The 22,107-nt window shown below is 43.3% G+C and overlaps 1 protein-coding gene across 4 annotated transcripts in view; it reads right to left on the minus strand.

The window, feature by feature from the left end:
• sdk1b (sidekick cell adhesion molecule 1b) overlaps positions 1–16,243 on the minus strand; it is a 180,520-nt gene extending 164,277 nt beyond the window's left edge. For 2 of the 4 annotated variants that reach the window (XM_068321732.1, XM_068321730.1), the window contains exons 1-2: positions 15,985–16,242; positions 14,739–15,545 (exon numbers count right to left, since the gene is read on the minus strand). In XM_068321732.1, coding sequence (XP_068177833.1) covers positions 14,739–14,835 — 97 coding nt within the window. In that variant the 5' untranslated portion in view covers positions 14,836–15,545; positions 15,985–16,242. Of the gene's footprint in view, positions 1–14,738; positions 15,546–15,984 lie in introns of those variants that run through there. The other 2 variants (XM_068321731.1, XM_068321733.1) reach the window with 2 other exon arrangements.
• Between the last annotated feature and the right edge of the window lie 5,864 nt (positions 16,244–22,107).

Genomic DNA, 22,107 nt, shown 5'->3' on the forward strand with positions numbered 1-22,107 from the left:
CATATATTATTTTAAATACACCAATAACTAAATAAAGAAGTGTTAGATAGATAGATAGATAGATAGATAGATAGATAGATAGATAGATAGATAGATAGATAGATAGATAGATAGATAGATAGATAGATAGATAGATAGATAGATAGATAGATAGATAGATAGATAGATAGATAGATAGATAGATAGATAGATAGATAGATGGGTAGATAGATGGGTAGCTCTGGTCTTTCTCTCCTCACAGAAATCTAATATCTGTCATCACTCCTGCTGCTGTGGGTTTATGGTTGTGATAGCTGCCATATTTACAGCCGACTTCTCAGTTTGTTTGTATGTGTGTGTGTGTGTGTGTGTGTGTGTGTGTGTGTGTGTGTGTGTGTGTGTGTGTGTGTGTGTGTGTGTGTGTGTGTGTGTGTGTGTGTGTGTGTGTGTGTGTGTTTGTGTGTGTGTGTATTCAGCCCTCATACACAGATTGTCCTGTAGCTTCGGGCCATTCTACCTCAGACACACAACCTTTTCACACACACGCGCGTGCGCATCCACGCACGGCACTCACTCACTCACGCACGCACGCACACACGCACACACAGGACACACAGGACACACACAAACAAACTGAGAAGTCGGCTGTAAATATGGCAGCTGCAGATGTAACACACACATTCAAACCGAGGTGTTATGACCACACAATGTGACAAGCAGGATGGCATCTCGTGCCTGGGCGTTACCCGTCACCGCGCCCGGATACTCGCCTCTGATTGGCTGACTGAAGTCAACTAATGAATAACTGCGTGAAGAAGCCAGATACTTCTTCTGGACTGATTAATGTGTTTTCCTCAATGCCAATTAAGCACTGATTACACAAATTAACAACCCTGGGCCACAATAATCACTAAGTGCTCACACAGGGACTGGCGTTGATGGAATAAGCTACAAATATCACTCTCTCTCACACACACACCAACATACAGACACACACACAGCTGTGAGGTACCACACCCCATTTGTCCTTCTATCCTTGCCCAAAGCCCTGTCAGATGCTGCCAGGTCTGGCAGTTGTTATAACCTAATGCTTTTAGCTGCTTGTCGGCCAAGATAGAGTTACTGACCACATTCACCAAACACCCTCTCCTCTGACTCACTTCTTCTCCTGCACACACACACACACACACACACACACACACACACACACACACACACACACACACACACACACACACACACACGGAAAATAAGCTGTCACCCATAGCGAGGGCGCACATACATCGGGCCTCAGACAGACAGCTGGTGCCAAAGGCTGCAGTTAGTGGATCTCCCCTCTGGGATGGGTTACCTCCCCCCTCTCCCTTGTAAGGAGCCAGAGGGAAAGGGGGGGGACAACGAAAAGTGAGATTACAGGGACGCCAATAAGGACACTGGAGAGAGGGGGGAGAGTGACAAACGGAGCGAGGGGGGAGCGGGTGAAATGAAAAGGGAAAGTTTCTGCAGACTGTCAGTAATGTGACACCACAGAGGGGAGGAAATGACAGGGTGGAAAGACACAGTCGCTCCACCGGGGTCGAGAGAGCCTGCAAAGCATCAGGAGAGAGAGGAAATTAAATCGGATTTGCAAAAAAAACTCCTTGAAATTCTGAAAAGTGGAAACTACTGGTGGTGTAAAACACATCTGGTAAAATCCACACTGAGCCCCCGCCTCTTTCGCTTCGTGCCAAACGACTCTTTCTGCAACCGTCGTGCATTTCTTCGTTATTAATTGAATTGAATTAAGATTCTGCTTACAGGACAGAAAAAAAAAACAAATGACGTACACTCTTGTCTGGACATAAAACCCTCCTTTAATTTGTGTGTGCGTGAGTGTGTGTGAGCAACACAACACAGCTTATAGTTTCAACAGGAATGAACTGAGAAAATATATTAAAGAAAGAAATAATGAACCTATTTTTCCTCATCTTAACCCTAAGGAGTGTGTTGTGTTGTCACATGTGTGCCTTTGTGTTCCCATTTGTGTGTCTTTGTTTGCAGCTACGACACACACTTGTTTTGTCTGAGGCTGAAAGGAGAAATAAAATGTTGTTTAAAACACCAGACCAACCCCCACCTGTGGAGAACATAATTACACCCCCACCTCCAGAGGGGTAAATCCGCCTGGCATTTTAAACAATAGGTTTAAATACTTAAAACACTGATTTAAAAACACACACACACACACGACTCCATAAAATTCAGGTATAACATATTCTGCAGAGGCAGAAACAGCTGTACAGGTATTTTAAAATGATGCACAGATCAGTGTAAACTTTAGAGGAGTCACATGACCTCAGCTATTGCTTATTCATACAAAAAACATCTATGGGATGCATTAAGTCGATATAATCCACATTAAGTTCTCAATGGAGTCACCACTATGTGGAAGGACGACACTGACAAATTAATTGACTTGGTTCGTGCAGCATTGTTCCCTCACACAACAACCCCCCACCCCCCCCACACCCCTCCATTCTGTCTCCCTCCCTCTATTCACAGAGGACGACACAGGTTTTGCGGTGAATGTGTGTTTTGGTGAAAAGAGTGAAAGAGCCAGCTGTGTCATTGTACAATCGGTGCATCCATGAATCAAGCTGATTTGATTTGGTCTGACAATGAACAGGAATATCAAGAGGTGGAAATAGAGAGAGCTGGAAACCGAGGGAGGGGGGAGGAAGAGAGAGAGAAATACTTTCAGTAATTGTGATGAAGCCCATACACACAAAACCAGACGAACAGACAACCTCAGGCACGCAAACACCTTGATGACATTAAAATACACCTTCATATTGGATAAAGTGGCTCTGAAAGAACATAATGAAGTAGATTTTTTTAATAACCATACCGAACGGTGAATTCCAAACACAAACACAAACACACACGGGACGTTTAAGGTGTGTTTGTTGGGCTGGAGCTGCTATTTAAATGATGGTTGCAGTAATCAGCATAATGTTTGCCTGGAGCCACCGACTGACATTTAGAGCAGTGGATTACTGGAGCACAATACACACACTGCTTTTCACAGAACACTGTCACACTATTACACAACTATTATAGATTACTGCATTAAGACCAAAGCTATACTGGCTGCATTAAATGTTTTTTCCATTTGTGACACATCCAGCAGAGTGGTACCAGCTGGCCATCAGGCGCTGGGCAGGTGGGTGGTTTTCCTTCAATGGGGGGCAAAGATCAGCTGAAAACACCCTCATTCAATCACTTAATGAGATTGGATCCAAACCTAGTGACCGAGGGCACCAGTAAAGTTACAAGTCCTACTATGGTGACACCGTGATATCATCTGAATATAATACGATGGAAATGACATCACTGGACCGCAACACGATATTTTTCAAAACACAACCGTTTGTTGCTTGAAAGTTAAACAATTGTTAAATAAAGTTAAATAAATAAATACATAAAAGTCATATACTAAAAACTGAGCACTGCATGCATTTAATTTGAAATTATCTGCAGAAAAGTGACCATTAGTGACATTGTGAGGGTTTAAACTAACACAACACATTCTAGCTAATAACATCACATCAGCAAAATTTAGTGTTAAAACAATGAATGCCATCGTATTAAATACAGCTTTTTGTCTCATAATTTGGTACATTCAGTCATCTATCTGATTTCATATTGTTTTTCATTATAAATTAGTACCGTACATCCAGCAAAGCGGTGATGTATTGTAATTGTCAGTGTTTGTCTATTCGTCCATCCGTCCGACAGTCCTTTCACTAAATATCTTCCCAACTGTTGCAGATGGAAAGATGAAAGAAAAAGCACATTATTCAGGGGATGAAAGGGGGATGAAAGGGGATGAAAATGAGATGATGACCTTGACCTTGAGAAAACTAGGTCAAGGTCAAATTTCAACTTTTGTACACTCAGGAACCGGATAACATAGAAAGACTACGGTCTGAAAGACTATCCTGAGATATTTTTACACATCTCAGGAACCTTGTAAGATAGAAAGACGAAACAAATGGCGTTATACTCAGGGAAGCAAGGATATGAAAATTAGATCACAACCTTGACCTTGAAAATGTAGGTCATGGTCACATTCTCACTTTTATACCTTTTTGGGTACACATCTCTGAAACTTCATGCCAAATATAATGCACCAGTGGCATGTTGGATCATGGGTCTTTTATGAAATGACCCTGACCTATGAAAGTAGGTCAGGATAAGACATATTGATGATGACCCAATCCCAACCCCAAAGACAGCAGCAGGTGTTATAGAACTAAAATACTTTCATGCCTTCAAAGGACACCTGAGCCAACCAGGAATCGGATCCAATTTCCAGAAGGAAAGAAATCCAAACTGCTGTGGGAATGAGAAACCCGACTGTTACAGAAACGTCTGTAATAATTATCTGAACCAGAACGGAACTGGTCGACTGATGACGTGACGAGTGGCGACCCATTTCCTGGATGAAGAACTCAACCCGTGCCCTCTCGAGATTCTGGTTAGACAGGAAGTCAAAAAGAGGAAATGGGATTGGGATTTCATTAAGGGACAAAATTGTCCGTCAGTGTTATTAACATTTATTTTGTGTGTAATTCAAGCCTGACATTTCCTCTGTGATCATATTTCATATTTTTATGATGTACTGTAAACACAGAAACACGCACCCAAGCGTTTCTGAGCTAAATGTCAGAGCCGGCGTAGCGACGTAGTGACGGATTCTAGACGGAGCGGCTTTGTTGACCGTCATGCCGATTCTGCTGAGTCAAATCCAACCGCCATTCTGAACACACAGCTGAGCTGCCAGGTCGGGGTGTAACTCAAGATGACTGAAGGTATGAGCGAACTGAAGTCTCTGCATCAACAGGCAAACAGGATAATTAATTTCTCTCCCTCTGCTTGAACGCTTTCCTTTTATTTTCAGTTTATTTTCTTTCGTTCCACTCCTGCATTCGTGATAGAAGCGAATCTTGGGGGGGCGGCAGAGGCGTCGGACTCAATCACGCACACATCCATTCTCCACCGGGATGGGAAGGTGTCTGCAAGAGAGCCTGTGGGCCACCGCTTCCCAATTACAGAGGGTGGGAAAGAGAAATAAGTGACAGAAAACAGAGGACTAATGTGATGCGTTCAGGAACAGCAGGAAAGAACGATGTGACTGCAATTGAAAAAAAGAGAATAAAAACTAAAAGAAGGGTTAAAAAGTCAACAAAACATTTCCCTCTAAAGTAACTCACTCCATCTGTCATGAATAAGTGACTTAAACTCCGTTTTGATTATGACGTTCAGGTTTGCAGCGTCCTCTTCCATCCATCCATCTCCTTCAACGGCCCACAGCTGACAATCTATTTTCTCCTTCCACATCTTTGAATCCTTTATTTTATCTCTTTGAATCATCTTTACACCAGCATGACTCTGCATCCTGGCTTGGCCATTAACCCCCCACCCCCTCATCCATCACCTCGCACCTTCAGGTCTCTCATGGTAAAGGAGGAGTTCATCCTGATCATTACCTACTTAATCACATGACATTTTAAACATTGATCTTAGCAAATGGGGACAATACATGTTCATGGGGGGAGGTATTAGTACTCAATTCTGACTTAACACGCCATCCGTTACATGAAGCATTCATCACCAGCATCTCACGAATTAATCCGGCTTCCGATTCATCAAACATCCCACTGATGTTTTGAAAAAGCTCCCCTTTCTAACCCCAACCCCCCCGTTTTCCTCGCTTTTTGACTTCCCTTCATCTCCGAGTAATGAAGGGCACAGGTTTGAAATCTTTATCTCTGAAATGGGACGCTACTCATCACGTCATCAGTGGATCAGTTCCCTTCTGGTTCAGATAATTATCACAGACGTCTCTACAACAGTCAGGTCTCTCACTCCCACAGCAGTTTGGCAGAGGACTTCTTTCCTGTTAGAAATCAGATTCCTGGTTTGTTCAGGCGTCCCTTGAAAACATAATTCACACACTCCTACAAATTTCTAACATATTTTTGTGGCTATTTGTGAAGATTTATAACATTTATTCACTATTTTTACAGGAATGGGAGCCTGAAACACCTTCAGAGGCCAGACTTTGGGATGTCCAAAAGTGATTCAAAGTGAAATTAGACCTGATAAATAAATTTGAATTCTGCGTTCACTTTAACCCTTGGCTCTCTGCGTTTCTGCTAATAAATGTGCAACTGAACAGAAACCAGAGTTTCACTGCATTCACACAAACCAAGCCGTAGGCAGATTCTGGCCTTTCATGAGGCGGTAGCTCCGTGGGTGTATTACATTAACCACATAATGTTCATACTCTGATTCTGATTGGACATTTGTTTTATGACTCGGGCTGTCAATTTTGGTTTTGAAATCCTGGCACCCATTAACCAGCGTGTATTAGATTAACTACAAAATTTGTCACAGATGGCCCTGCAACTGGAAAAACCCAATTTATTCTATTGTGGACGGACACACACACCGTCACCTCTATCACACACACATTTCATGAATGTAAATGTGCTTCAAAAAATGAACAAACACAAAGAAGAAACCAATTATGTGATGTTACCAGAATACGAGGCACGACAAAAAGTATAGACTGAAAGTGTCCATACATCCTGAAACTGAGAATTAATGCAACAAATTATTATTTATGAGGCAAATACCAACATGCAAAACAGCAGGGTCTCTCTCTCACACACACACACACACATGCACAAATATACTTCCGTCCCACTGTCAGTCGGCTGCTCGCAGAGGTATGCCCACCTCTAGCTCGGATCAAAAGAAGAGGTTGAAAACCTCACCCACCCACCCACACACACACACACACACACACACACACACACACACACACACACACACACACACACACACACACACACACACACACAAGAGTACAGCAGTTTACACTTATTCCTGGATGAGATCAAACAGGTTCTTTGTTGCTGTAACTCTATAGCACAAATCACCATACGCAGAGAGCGCGCACACACACACGCACAAACAGACACACACACACACACACACACCCTTAGTCACCTGTGGCAGATCAAACACATCTAGCTGCAAACACACACCTGCAGCAGGGCGAAGCCCTCGCCCTGTCAAAGTAAAGTAGATCCTGCACGTCTAATGAACACACTGACGTCCACGCCTGCACCCGGCGCCTCACTCCAGGGTGAACCCTGTCAAATTCTGACGAGCGAATCACTGATCGACCATCCAACAGTCCAGCTCAAATAGCTGGATAAAATGAAGACACACACAAACAGATGCTGAGGTTCAGCAGGAGCGTTCATCACAGGTGAAGGAAAACATCCATTTTTCTACTTCCTGTTATATCCCTGATGCGTAAAGACAACCCTGATGCTGATCTGAGGAAGAGGTTCAGTTTGAATCAAAACAGTGAAATATAATCACTTATGCCTGTAAATAGGAATCAGTTCCTAGATTGTGTTTTGTCTTCCTCTGAGGGTCTTGTTACTTTGTTATCTTCAACGCACGTTTTATGTGGGTAAACTGTCACGTTTGCAGAAACTGTCAAAATATTTCTGCATGTGAAATGGATGGAAAAAGCGTTAATCACTATTTATAAAGATCTGTCCTTTTAGTCCAGCTTTTAGTCCAGTTTAAATGCAGTAAATTATGAGTATAATGTATATATAGGCTTCTTAATGAAACACGGCTCGTACAGTTAGTACAGATGCCGTATTCTAGGCTGTCACCAGCTGCAGAGATGCTAATTACAAAACACTTTTCCTTTTCTTCGTGTTCCCTGAGGCTTCTGAAATCTCACTTATAGAATATCTGCTTTAGATTAATTGATAATGTGCAACAACTTCCATGTCATTTAAGGATGTGATTACACTTAAAGTAGTCATGTATCATCAGTTCTTTCTTATAAATTGTGAGGTCTACTGTTAATATCTCAACCTGATTTTCCTGTTTCAGTTGGATGACAAAGGTTACAGCAAACAGTTTCTGCATAAAAGAAAAGAGACTGTGAAAACCAAATTACACAGGTGATGAAATACAGAATTATTAAACATTTAAGAATGTAAAAGTTCTGAAAATACAAAAACAGCAAACAGACTTGTTGTAGAATATTATATTCAGTTTGATTGTGACCCTGGGGTGGAAGAAAAGTGACTAAGATCCTTCATAGCAGGATGTAAGCTGCTATAGTGGGTCTAATTGTGAAACAAGGTGACAAATATGTCATATTTTCCAGAACATACACACAGTGCAAAGTACGCAAACAATTTTAGGGTAAAGTGGGCTTTACCAACAATTTCCCACATCTGGGACCCGTGTAATAATTGCCCTGATAAGAGAATAATCCTCATGCGGCCGTCTGAGGCTGTAAACAACGTTTCACAGCTCATCGCTATCACCGGGTTCAAAGTTCTTAATACCATTAAGCCCCATAAAATGTGCTACGTATGATGAAACTGTCACAGCGGCTCTTGGTTTCATTTATTAACTCCAGTCTCATCTTTTTTTTCTGCAGCTTATTTCAGAACGCGAAAAAAAAAAAAAAACCACACACGACACGATTCATCACATTTGGGTTATCTCAAAAACAAACAACAAAGCAGCGATGTGGGATAAAAAATATATATATACACACCAAAAGAATCTGCTGGGTCACTGATTTTAAGGCATCTTCAAACCTATATACCACACACCCATTTCACATTTCAAAAGGTATTTTGTGTGTGTGTGTGTGTGTGTGTGTGTGTGTGTGTGTGTGTGTGTGTGTGTGTGTGTGTGTGTGTGTGTGTGTGTGTGTGTGTGTGTGTGTGTGTGTGTGTGTGTGTGCACGTTGTTTTTCTGTTTTTCTCATCTTTTGATCAGAAGCGGAAGAAAAAAAGAAGTGTCAGCCAGCATTATACATCCAAGACCAAATTACATCCAGTTTTGTTTCCTGCTTTTCTTCCTGTTGAATTTCCACATTTTCCAACATTTCCTGGGATTTCTTCAACATGCACAAGCAGATTTGTGTTTTCTTGTTATAAAGCTTCTCAGGAGTAAGCCTAATTATAGGAAGTCATTTAATTCTCTCTCATGTGTTTTCCTTTGATGAACATTTAATGCAGACGTCACGGTTTAACCATTTGCATGCCTTTTGTTTCTGCTCGTCTGCCAGTCTTTATATTTGCACATCAGTTTTACTTAGCGTAGACTTGAAGTTCCGCCGATCAATAAGAGTTCACCATTTGCATTCTGCTCCGTCTGTCAATCCATGGAGTTCTACTTTCTGCTGTGTTTAGCTTCGTTGTAGAGCCGTCAGATAAACTTTTGTGCGACGTTTTCCCACCTCAACCCGTCTTACATAATAAATACGAAAAGCCTGAGCAGCGAATCGGCATCCACTCCACCTGCGTGGCCTGCAGCGACGGATTCCTCGGTCCCTCATGGGAGAGACAAGGACAGAAGAAAGAGAAGGAAACCGAAAAGACGAAAATCAAAACTGATAGAACAAACACTGGGGGGGGACCAAAAAGAAGCATGAGCAATGTGGGGGAGTGGTGGGGGGGCAGAGGAGCCTGGGGTGCATCCCACTTGGCTCCTATTTCAAAGCGCAGAAGGATGTTTTTGAAAAACTTATATAAATGCATCTTTTCACAAAGGTAAAATCCATTCTGACTGCACACAAGCACACATTTGAAGAACGTATGGAGAGTATTTGTCTCCGAATGTGGAGGGGAGTAGCAGAAAAAAAAGAAAATACTCACATGTATTTCAAAGTAGCAGAGTACTTGAATAAATTCTTCTTGATTCCGTTCTAGAATTTTTTATTCTGACATAGATCAGTGTCAAATTACGGCCCTGAAGAGAAGACTCCATCCACATAACTGTCCTCGGTGTCTCCCGTTAATTACTACTCATCACCATCTCTTTAAAACGAATTTAATCTGAGTTTCTAAATGAACAGAAAACATTTTTATACTGGTGATAAAAGCAGAATTGTCTTCTGAGTCGGCGGCTGAAATGGGAAAACCAGCATTTGTCGTTGACGCTTTTTATTCCACTTTACAACTTTTAAACAGCTAATACGCTCATCCCTGCTGACATGAGTGACTAAAGCAACTTTACTTCTATTGTATTTTTACATGCTATTATCCTACATTAAGTTCACACGCAGACAGCGGACAGCGGCTTAGAGCTGAGCCCACAGTGGAGATAATGAAAGGGATGCGACTACACATTCTACTGGATTTCCACAATGACATTCCTCATTATCCACAAGTTTAATAAAACACAGCGACAATCAAACAGCTGTTGAGAAAGCAGAAGACAAAGTCAGAAAAATGGGACCCTGCCTGGTGCAACTAGCTGCCCCTCTTCGTCTTCATTCAGTTTGTTTTACACAGACCTGTGGAGCTTGAAATGCTAAAGCACTGAAAATAAACTTTCCTCCCCATCTGAAGCTGATGTCACTGCTAACAGAATGTCAATTACATTATATATGACTGAACTGGAGGCTAAGACGATCTGCAAAATATCTTTTCAATAAGAGAAACACAACAAATCTTGTCTATCACTTGAAATGATTTATCCCAAAGGTGTCAAAACTCAGTTTCACCAAAGGCCATATCAGCATAATGGCTGTTCTCAAAGGGCCAGATGTAACTCATAAATGTAACTAAATGTAACTCAATTTAATGTAAAATAAATGTAACTACTCCATAATGTTACATAACTCTGCATTTATTATTCATTCAAGTTACAAACATTACAGTTGTAGAGAAAAAGTATGTTTGCTTGTTTCTCTGTTATAACATAAATCCTTTTAATTTGTCAGGTAATGAAAAAAACCCACAGGACTCCATCAATCAAGGATCAAACTATCCAAGAGAATAAAGAAAAATAACATTAAACACAATTTAGGATATTAACTTTGTTCAAAACAGTTTTGTCAAAGTTAAATGGGCTTAATTACTTCATTGTAGGAAATGTAGTTTGTGGTCAAAGCACACTTATGACATATTTATTTTTAGACACTCTGGCTTTTTATGCTCTCCACATGAAATGATGTGGCGGGCCACATTTGGCCCCCGGGCCTTGAGTTTGACACATAAATCATCACATGATTTATTTTATGATGAATTGGAAACCTGTCCTTGGTGAACCCCGCCTACTAAGCAGCACGAAAATCTTAATATTCCATAGTAGAGTTAATTTACCTTGACTGACATTGAATGCTGTGCCGTATGACTGTTATGCATGTTTGTGCGTACACTCTGATGTTGTGTTTAAGATCAGCAGCTTCTTCTGCTGAAAGGATACTTGTGACCATTAGGAGGTTATCATCAGCGTAAAACATACGTACACACAGACAGTGTTTTCAGTCTGCACTCCTGTCAGACTACATTTACATACCACATCTACATACAGAGACAGGTAGACACACACAGACACACTCGCGGAGAGGGAAAACGGTGGCAAAGTGTCAGGTGGCTGTGGAAGTGGGGTGATTTGTTCTTCCTGACAGACAGGAAATAAGGGAGTCGACCAGGGACCTCACTTCCTTTTAGACTTGGGTAACTTGACATCTATCACACATTCCCACACAAACACATTAACAGTGTCTTCTCTGTTGCTCTCCGTCTCTAATAAATATGCACAAGCACACACACACGTAATCCATCAGACAGCCAAGTTTTCCCTGAGGCCTCCGAAACTCAAACTACTTGAAAGTGCGGGATTAAATATATGTCTTTGGACAAAGATAGAACATGTGTATAACCATTACGAGCATTCAAATTACACACAATCCAATATGTTGTATATTAAAGGTAAAAAAATGTGCAGCGATAATTACGGCGGGGAATAGAATCCGATTGGAACTGTCTCACAAAAATACTTGAATAGATGCAAACATCAGTGGAACTGAATGAAACATTTAAAACAACATAAATGTGTGGGAGGAGGAAGCGTCACCACAGCGTGTGTGAATGATGATAAATTAGATGGACAAGGCCCCTAATTTACCCTCTCCTCATTACAACATGGTTAAGCAAATTTCCACGTCCGCTTTAACTGTTTGACGTTGATGTGAGAGAAGGACTTGTGTGTGTGTGTGTGTGTGTGTGTGTGTGTGTGTGTGTGCGTGTGTGTGTGTGTGTGTGTGTGCGCGCATGTATAAAACTGCATGCTAGTCTATTTGATTTTCATTTCGACATCACGCTCAGAACTTCCCCAACACTCTTTGCGTGCGTCCTATCAGTGACCTAAATTCACTCAAGCATGTCCAGCCGTCCAATCAGGATCAAGCTCTAGCTTTATTGGGCCAATAACATGTGTCATATAAAAACCCGACTGCACTGATAGATACTTACTTACTGCGCGAGCATGACGATTCAAGCATTAGCATGGCCTAGTTGGAACAGATGAAAACTTTCAAACATATAGAAGAGATTTAAGTTTAGAAAGTTTAGGAATCACTGTCTATTTTTCTTACTTTCTAATTTTATTTAAGACTATGCAATCCACATAAAAAGATTTTATTAAAATTTCACCTGGAAACTGAAGACTCCAGCAAAAAACTGAAACATTTTTATTAGTTTTAAATCAAAAACTGCTGAAACTGAAATTCTAAAAGCACCAGACTGCAGCATTCCAAATTTTTATGAAATGGAGTCCATATCCAACCAAAAAAAAAAAAAATCTAATTTTTGTGTTCACACAACCTTAAAAAAATAAAAGTCAGATTTGTGTCAGATTCTGGTTAAAAATGGCTTTAGAGTCACTCCGGTCTGGTCATGTGACCACAGCTTTCCACATCGGCCAGAAAATAAAACCCCGGCTCTCAATGTGTGAAATGTGAATGAGAGTCAAACAGCTGTGTCACCAGGTCGAAGGAGGGGGGAGAGGTGAGCGTATGGAGGTGGGGTTGGGATTGGTGGTGGGGGCTGTAAAACGCTGCCGTCATTTAGAACTCTAAAATGAAAGATCGATGAGCTTATTCAAATGAGAGCTGGCTCATGTAAAGCCTCGCATTGATGGGAGGGGGGGCGAAGGCATCGATTGACTTGAAGAAAGGAGGAGCAGGAGGGACAGTGAGGGAGGGTGGGGTGCAGAACGAAGTGGGGGGGGATCAAGAGTATCAACCTTGGCTCATGAATTTCATCCTATTCCTCCTAAAATAAAATGTCTTGATGGATGCCGGGGATGGGGAGGGCGACCCCGGAAAATCTACAGCTTTCGATTGGATGCCTGGCAGAGCTTATCAAATCAATAGACCCCCCCCCTCAACCTTTACCCCCACCAGTCCCATCCATATCTGTTCCACTAATCTCCAATTCACCCCTTACCCCTAATGCCCACACTAAACAAACAAAACCCCTGCCAGACATGTTTTTGGAGGCCCCCCCCAGCCCCAAACCCCCCCCCCCAACCTCAGGAAGGGTCTTGCGGGTGAGGATAGGGAATCGGGTGAGGGATAAGTCGGGTGCTGCTGCTGAGACCTTGACATTACCAGGAGGACGGAAGGAGCTGACTCTGCAAGCACACCATCCCTCCATGTGTGCCCCCCCCCCCCCATCCCGTTTCAGCACCTAGCAGGGAGGAGGGGGGGGAGTGATGACTGGGAAAAGAAAAGGAAGAAGAGGAGAGCAACTTTTGACACACACGCAGGTGTTTTCATGTCATCATCATCGATTGAACTGCAGGCGCAGCTGCTTGAGTGACAATCACGGTACGCCGCATTCCCTCTCTCACCCCCCCACTCCATTTTATATTCTCACTCCACCCCCTCCCTGCTAAGGGCTGCTTCTCCTCTTCCCTTACGACTCTCTCCTCCTTCTCTCCATCGTCAGACTTTCCTGCTCTTGAAAGGCAAACGCATTTTTGTGCGTTCACAAATAGCTCACCCCCCCCCACCCCGACCTCCAACACACACACACACACACACACACACACACACACACACATGCACAGACATTCCTAAGACCCCCCCATCCTACATATAACCCCAAATCTCAGCCTTATGCTCTGCCCACCACGCCATCTGTGACCCAGAGAAAATTGAGAGCCAACTCTGACACCAGGCTGACCTTTTCTTTTGCCTTTTTTTTTTTGCACATGCACACACACACACACACACACACACACACACACACACACACACACACACACACACATGCATGCAATAAAACGACTAAGAAGACCGTTAATGCATGTAACACGGCCACGCAGGTTTTCCAAGCATCTCTGGATCAGGAATCAATATCTCATTGCCTTCATTTTATTTCCTGTTGCTTTATACAACAATTACTTCAGACAGTGACCCACCCCCCCACCCCCCTGCAGCCAGAAGTCACACACTCATCTGGACACCTGCCAGCAAAACACAAGACTAGTAGATGCAAAATAAATGAATAATACTGTGTGTTTGTGCATTTGTGCCAAATGGAGCTGTAGTTAAGCAGGTCATTGACTAAGAGGGGGATTATTCTGCCACCCCACCCCAAACACATCCTCAATACCTTAATCCCTCAATCATCTCCCTGGAATATATGTATAACCATAATAATAATAATGATTTACACTTATCTGTCTGTCACTCACTTATAATCAACCTGACTTAATGCGTAAAACTCTATTAACCCGATTCTTGGTGTTTCATTTGACGCCCTTATTTCCAGTAAAAGTAATGTATGTTTAAATTCGGACATTCTTAGATCAAACCCCCCAGCATTTGAACCCAGGACCCCCGGGAGCAGAGCTCTTACCTTGGCCTCGCAACATGTGGCAGCTGCTGCCGAGAAAGAGCACCAGAAAAAGAAGCGGACACCGGCTCCTGCTCGGGGCCACCCCGGTTCCCATCATCTTCTCCCGGCTCCTCTCTCCTTTACGCGCTGTGGAGATCCGTCACTGCGGGGGGAGATTCCAGGCTCCACACGGGGGGGGGGGGGAAACGGGACCGAGAGCGCCCGTCTGCGTGTGGAACTCTCGCTGCACCCGGAGCGCGTTACTGGGGAACGCAGTCCGAATGGAGGGTCGCAGGCTCCGGCGTCGGCGCCTAGGTGCTTCCCTGATGAAATCTGAAGATCCAAGCTCCCGGTGATTGCTCTCAGTTCCCCCGGTTTCAGCGTCCTGGAGTCGGCAGGAGAAGGGAGGTCGCCTCAGCAGCAGCAGCAGCAGCGACTTTCCCCCTCACTCGTCTGACTTCACGGACTGACGGAGTCCGCGCAGTTCTGCCTTCTGCTGGGCTTCATTTTCATTTGAATTGATCCGAGCCAGGAATTAATACATCTGAGTGTGTGTGTGTGTGTGTTTTAGACTTATCGGCTTATTCCCTGCTCTCCACCTCAAAATCCGCGCTTGTTTTGATGTCTTCACCGGGGATTTGATCCTGATCCAGATATCAGGGCAGCGCACGTATTAACGCACAAGCGGCATTATCCATCCGAGCTTTTGGAGGTACTTTCTGTGTGTTATGGGGCGGGAAATCAATTTGGTAATTGATTCTGTGAACAAAACTGAGCAGGTAGATTCGAGTCTCCCACAAAAAAAATGACACAGCTGCTGTCCGTAATCTGAAATTAAAAAAAAATCCTAATTAGACACGATTTATCCGCCGCTCTCCCGGAACTTGCCGCTCCTGCCGCTGCTGCGTCAGACGCGAACTTGCCGCGTCGCTTCTCGGGTTACACAGAGAAGGGGGGGGGTTGCGGGGGGGGGGCGGAAAAGGACACAACAGGTTAGCAGAAGCACAAACGGGTCAAAAATACCTCAACTGAGGGATATTTTGCCCCTCATTTCTACACTTACTCTCACGTGGGGGGGGGGGGGTAACGTTAGCTAGCACCGGCTAAAAAAAATAAAAAAGTAGCATTCGATTTGGAAACAGCCGTAGAGGCGTTGAGTTACTCCCGCCGCTGCCGCGACGCGGACCCGGCCCCCCAGAAACAGTCCGCGCCGGTGAGGAATGGGGGGGGTCCAAACTACGTTTTATCGCTGATTTATCATACTCACGGGAGTTTTAGTCGCCCCCCCCCCGTGAAACATTACAGCCGTCCTCTCCGTCTCAGCACCCTGTTGAGGCTATGGGGTGGGGGGGAGCCGACTGAGGAGGAGGAGGAGGCGGCGGCGATGCGACTCCCTCAACGGAACACCTGCTCGCTTCCTCGGCACACTTGGGAGAGAGAGAGAGGGTTGTTCTAGAAGTCTTCCGCGACAGCAAATAGGACGTAAATAAGTCCGGTTTCACTTTTTTTAAAGAATTTATTCTAGCGCGCGCTGCATTAGTCTCGAGCTCGAGCCGTCCCAAACTCAACAACTGAACTTCTATTCACTATCATCCGTCGTCGCTGATTGGTTGGAACCGAGTGCTCCCGCTATTCCTATTGGACAATCCGAAAAAGGGGGCGGTAGTGGGTAGCAGCGGTGCAAGTGTGTGTGTATATACTGTACACACACACTCAGTCAGACACACACACACATATATATATAGAAAAGTACTTTTGAGAAATTTCTCTCAAATATTCACAATAAATCAACCACTTATAGAGTTTTTACGGACTTTAAATTATTTTTTTGTTGCTATATATTATTTTAACGTACTTGGTGATGCTGCAATAAGGACAATACACCCTGGGCATGTTTTAACTGTTCATACTTCTAATAAATTTCTATATAATTTTTCTGAGTGGGGACCGTGACGCGCCGCCGGTGGCACAAGCACACACACACACACACACAACCACTTGCTTCATTACGGAATAAATCCCTGGAGCTATATTTTAGCACCAGTGATAACCTAGTTTCTTCCATGGCGTGGGTCATTAAATGGCACATTATTATTAAAGCCTGCAACAGTGACCTTATCTTTTATTGCCTCAATAAATCGTCAGAGGCAGGCATTCTATCCCCAAAGTGCCCAAATAGTCTCCCAACAAACTGGAGCTGCTTCAAACCCTTCTCCTGGAGCACCCTCACCTCCACACTCACACATATCCTCCAACCAGGCTGATTTGGCTTCTCGCAGCCAGTCTCTGGTTTAATGGCTGTGGTGCGACTTGGAGATTCAATAAAACGCTGTAGTGCAGAAACCTTGGACGTTGCTTTAGGTTCCATATTAAATCCTCAATGTCTCCATGTTCTGGTTTAATGTTGTAACTGTATAATAAGATATATGTTGGGGCGACAAATGAATACATAAAGCCACACACATAAGGAATACAGATTCCTTGTGTTTGTTACTAGTTGATGGCCTTGTCATTCAGTCCTTCTATTTATTCTAATTCTTAAGGTGAAACTTTGATTTAAAATGGAAAATTCTACCTTTCCTTTGCTCCTCCTCAAACACAAGAAAATCTTGGATTTGCAGCGCTAAAATTCAATTCTATGTTTTTGATGAAATATTAACAGGCAGTTCAGTTAGTTGTCCGTTCATTTGTCATTTATATTGCATATAATGTGCTAATATTGGAGATTACACTTCTCTAACTAAAATCTTGACATTATTATTACTATATATTACTTGGGATCCATTATCTGATTGGTTAGACTAGATCGCTGATTAATCCTGCCATCAGACTCACAATCATTTGCCCTGATTGGAACACTTTCATACAGGCATTCCATCTTCCTGTGCAGTTCCAGAGGTATCTTGAGGTAACATGACCTGACGTGTCATCATCACACTCCTGACTTGTGTTCTATACGTCAGCCATCTGGCTGCCGGTGTCATCTGCATACTTTTTCTGATTGCACAACACTAAACTGTACAATATCCTACCTGTCAGACTCTGCATCTCCTCTGACATTCTCTTCGTCACCTGCAAGGTGTAAAATTTACTCAACATGTGCACACTTGGCTGACCTGTATGACCCCCCCCCCCCCGCCCACTCAGTGGTCTCTGTACCTTCGGTTATTGGCCTCTGTGGCCTCACCCCAGTCACCCACCATCACACCGGGCAAGCAGCAACGTGTTCAGAGACAGCACAAAGACCGCTCCTTAACTTTGGATGTCTGCCAGTTGCTATGATACCATCACCATTTTTTTCCCAGTATTCAGACTTCCTTGGACATAAGGACGCATTTTATCCATTTTTAAGGAGTTGGTTTGATTTTAAAACAATTTTTTTATAAGGACATGTCGCATATTGTATTTTGCCCTTGAGTTGGTGCAAGATATATTTGAAATGGAAAATAATTTCATGCTCTGAATACAATGACACCCACAGTCACCTCGGACATTCTTTTATGTTATTTTTTCTGCAAAAGTTCTTGTTTCTGACTTGTTGTCAGCGCCAGTCATCCTAGAGGTTGTATTTTCTGATACAGCTGTCTCATTTACTTTCTTCCAGTTCCTGTCAGGTTCCAGTGGAAACAGGTCACGGATATCACTGTAATGTTATATGTAAGCAGCATTTTAACACATTTAGCTGCAGGCAAAAAATATTCTGCAGCACTGACCCAAATCATAAATTGAAAGAAGACTAGAAATTCATAATTGAGAATGTTCAAGGTAATAACTTGTTCATATTTTATCCCCTTGTGGAACAGACTAGATTTAATTTGATAAAAACCCTGTCAAGTTAGGTTTTGGAAGGAAAGTTCCAAAATTATATTTAATTATTCATGGAAAAAATACATATCCCCACATTACCTAGTCAGTATTTATGAAAAGGCATTTATATGAGCTCAGCACATATAAAAAAGACAGATTTATTGATAGACTGGGTCAAGTTCAACTTATAATGAGAGGGAGGCTGATATGTGACAAAAAAATAAAATCACTTTCACTTTGACAGAGTGCTCGAAACTCATGATTCACAAAGCAAATTATTCCAAATTGAATCTTGAACAGATCTTCAACTAAGACAAGGAAATATACAACCATATTTGGAAATCCATTATCACATGACCAATCTTCGCCTTTTATGGCGTTGCAGACACACCTGCAAACGCCATAAAAGGCGGTGAAAATACTAAACAAGCCTATGGCTTTTGTACCAAATCAAAAAACAAAAAAGTGGGAACCTGTTTTCGACTAACGTGGGACTGAACTGACGTGAACCTTTCTGGGTCCAAACTTGCAAAGGATCAGTGAGGTTTAGTCAGAACTGGATAGTGCCTTACTTTTGCACGATGAATCAGTTATTAATGTTCGTAAATGTCAGAGATGACTCCTATTTTTAGATCCGACTGTCACCAAAAAGCTGTTAACATTAAGCTGGAAGTCTTCAGATGTCCCTGTGGATTCTGGTGTTATAGGAAATTATCACTCTGACACTTTCTATAGCATTAACCAACGCTGGAAAGGACATATGAAGACTGGAAGGCGACATTGATATATCCTGCAGAATTACAAAATAAAAACTTTTTCATTTTATATTATTCTTTAAAAACATCGGGTTTCATAAATATGGGGGTCATTTTGTGACATTTATAGTTGTTATTAATCATTCAAGCCAATATATTTCCCCTTTTCTCTCTCAACAGGAAACTCACACACATACACACACACATGCATAATCACAGAGGGTTATCTAGTTCCAATATACAAATTGACAGAGTGCTCACAGGTTTTAAATCTGAAGCCAATTTAGCTTCCAATTACCTTTTTATCCAGTACAATTACCACTGCATTTTCTGCCCTCAATCCATCTATTTCTCACTATCACCAAAACATCCTGCTGTTGCCTCCCACCCACAGAGACACATATATAATTACAAGCACACACACACACACACACACACACACACACACACACACACACACACACACACACACACACACACACACACACACACACACACACACACACACTACTCCCACTCTCTCCTCTATACACTCAGAGATGAAATGACCTCTGAGGGCCTCACGGAGATGAACGCTGACACCAATCCTGTTATTCTTTCAGAGGCAAGCTGTCCCCTGGTTTCTTTAACACCTGTTTGATTAGTCTAACGCTAATCAACACAGTCATGCGTGTGCCCACGCATACACACACACACACACACACGCACGCACATGCACACGCACATGCACACACTCAAACGAGCGCACACTGAGCTAATGAGCTGCGTCACGCAGCTCCAGCTATCACCATGATCGAGGAAGATCATGTCAATATTAACTGACCTGTCAGGGCGGTGCAGCACTGGGAGAGACACAATGGGAAAGTGGTTGCTGACAGCGAGAGGCAGAGAATTTAATGCATAGCTGTGGGACACCGGCTAACGGCGCTGATTGCTTGTTCTCGTTGCTTTTAGATCATTCCTCTCTGCATAACAGGCTTATTTATTTTGAAAAACGCTCTTTCACCTTCGCCTTGAACGTGTAATTGCCACAGGCTGCTGGATGCGAATCAAACCTCATCCCAGCCTCATCCCAGCATGTGTGCCACACCTAGTCAGAGTGCTTATTCTCCATCAGTATCACACACACACAGCCTCTGTTGTGCAGGGAAACATAATGGGACGATGTGACGGCCTTTGTGCCGAGGCTTCCTTGGGTTGTAAGAATAACGTGATGCCAAAGATGTGTGGAGGCTAAAGTTGCTCAAGCTGTGAAAAAAAAACAAAAAAACTGATCAATGCGTGTCTACTTATACCGTCCACAGGAGGTTATATCGGCACTTTTCTGACCTCTTAATCTTGTTTTGTTGGTGCAAAATAAATACAGACAATGGCGCATGATAAAAGCTCAAACCTAACGCCATGAATAAACAGAAATCAAGTTTCATAATCGAACACGCTCACAATGGCGTGACTGCGGGGTTTTGTGTGCATGAGGTTGTTTATGTGTGTGTATGTGTGTGTGTGCATGTGTGTGTGTGTGTATTCAACTGTGCGGTTTATTGTTTGGTTTCATTGTAGCCCACGGTGACGCAGCGTTCTTGCATTACAGGCAAATGGAAACTTGATCCTCCAAAACCAGTGGCTCCACCTGTTATCCAAGAGATCTCCCCAGGCTAAAAGGAAAGGAGAGGGTGAGGGTGCACCGAGAAGAAAGGACAGGAATAAAGGTGAGCCGAGGGTACAGCAGGAAGCCCTTTCATGTGAAAAAAAAATGGAGCAAGCAAGGAATGAAGGGGGGAACTGTAACGACTGAGGTCACACCTGTATCGGGCTCAAAGAGACTGGGAGGGCTGTGGAAATAAGTGTAACACCAGTGGGAGTAAGGGAGGATCGCCACGGAGAAAGATGGCTTTTTTTTTAGTGAGTCAAGAGGATAGAAAGGGTGTGAAAATCAGGCTCTGAGGGGAAAGAAGAAAAGTAAGCGAGAAAGCAAAGGCGAGAAAGGCCGAGAGAGGCGATTGGAATAAGAGAAGGATAAATATAACCGATGATTTAAGGGTCATTGTGTGGAGTGGGTAGAGGATGCAAAAGGAAATTTAAATGGAAGATTTAAGCTGTGCACTGGTGGGTGAGCCTGAGAGCCGGTGATTTTCTTTGTGCTGTTTGTTTTACTCTCTTTGTGTCAGCGGATGCTTGATCCCTCATCTCCTGCAGCAACAGAACGGACAGCGCCGCCTCGCCTCACGCTGGCCGGCGCCTTATGTTCCTGTCCCGACCGCGGGGGGCCTCGCCATTGGGTCCCCCGCCCCCAACAGCTGCAGCCCTGGAATGGCAGATCCGAAGATCTTCCTCCATGCACCTGTAATCACTTCCACTTATCTGAGGAAGAGGAGGAGGAAGGGGAGACGGAGTCGACACCCTGTGCACCCGTGAAAGACAAGCAAACACCAGAGGAACACTAAGCAGCTCCAACTGTTTAAACGTAACAGGAGATGCAGCAGAAACATAAACAACTTTTTCTTTTGTGTGTGTGTGTGTGTGTGTGTGTGTGTGTGTGTGTGTGTGTGTGTGTGTGTGTGTGTGTGTGTGTGTGTGTGTGTATGCCTGTACTTGTGTACACTGTTGGCATGTAAGAGCATGTGTTTCTACAGATGCTTGCACAAGGGGATGCCCAAAGGCACTCATCCCCAGTCCTTCCAGTCTGTAGTGTGTGTGTGTGTGTGTGTGTGTGTGTGTGTGTGTGTGTGTGTGTGTGTGTGTGTGTGTGTGTGTGTGTGTGTGTGTGTGTGTGGGTTGTGTTACAGTGATCTCACAGAAAATTGATACCATGCCTCGGGGGAAAACAC

Source organism: Antennarius striatus, chromosome 8 (assembly GCF_040054535.1).
Source record: "Antennarius striatus isolate MH-2024 chromosome 8, ASM4005453v1, whole genome shotgun sequence".
NCBI lineage: Eukaryota > Metazoa > Chordata > Actinopteri > Lophiiformes > Antennariidae > Antennarius > Antennarius striatus.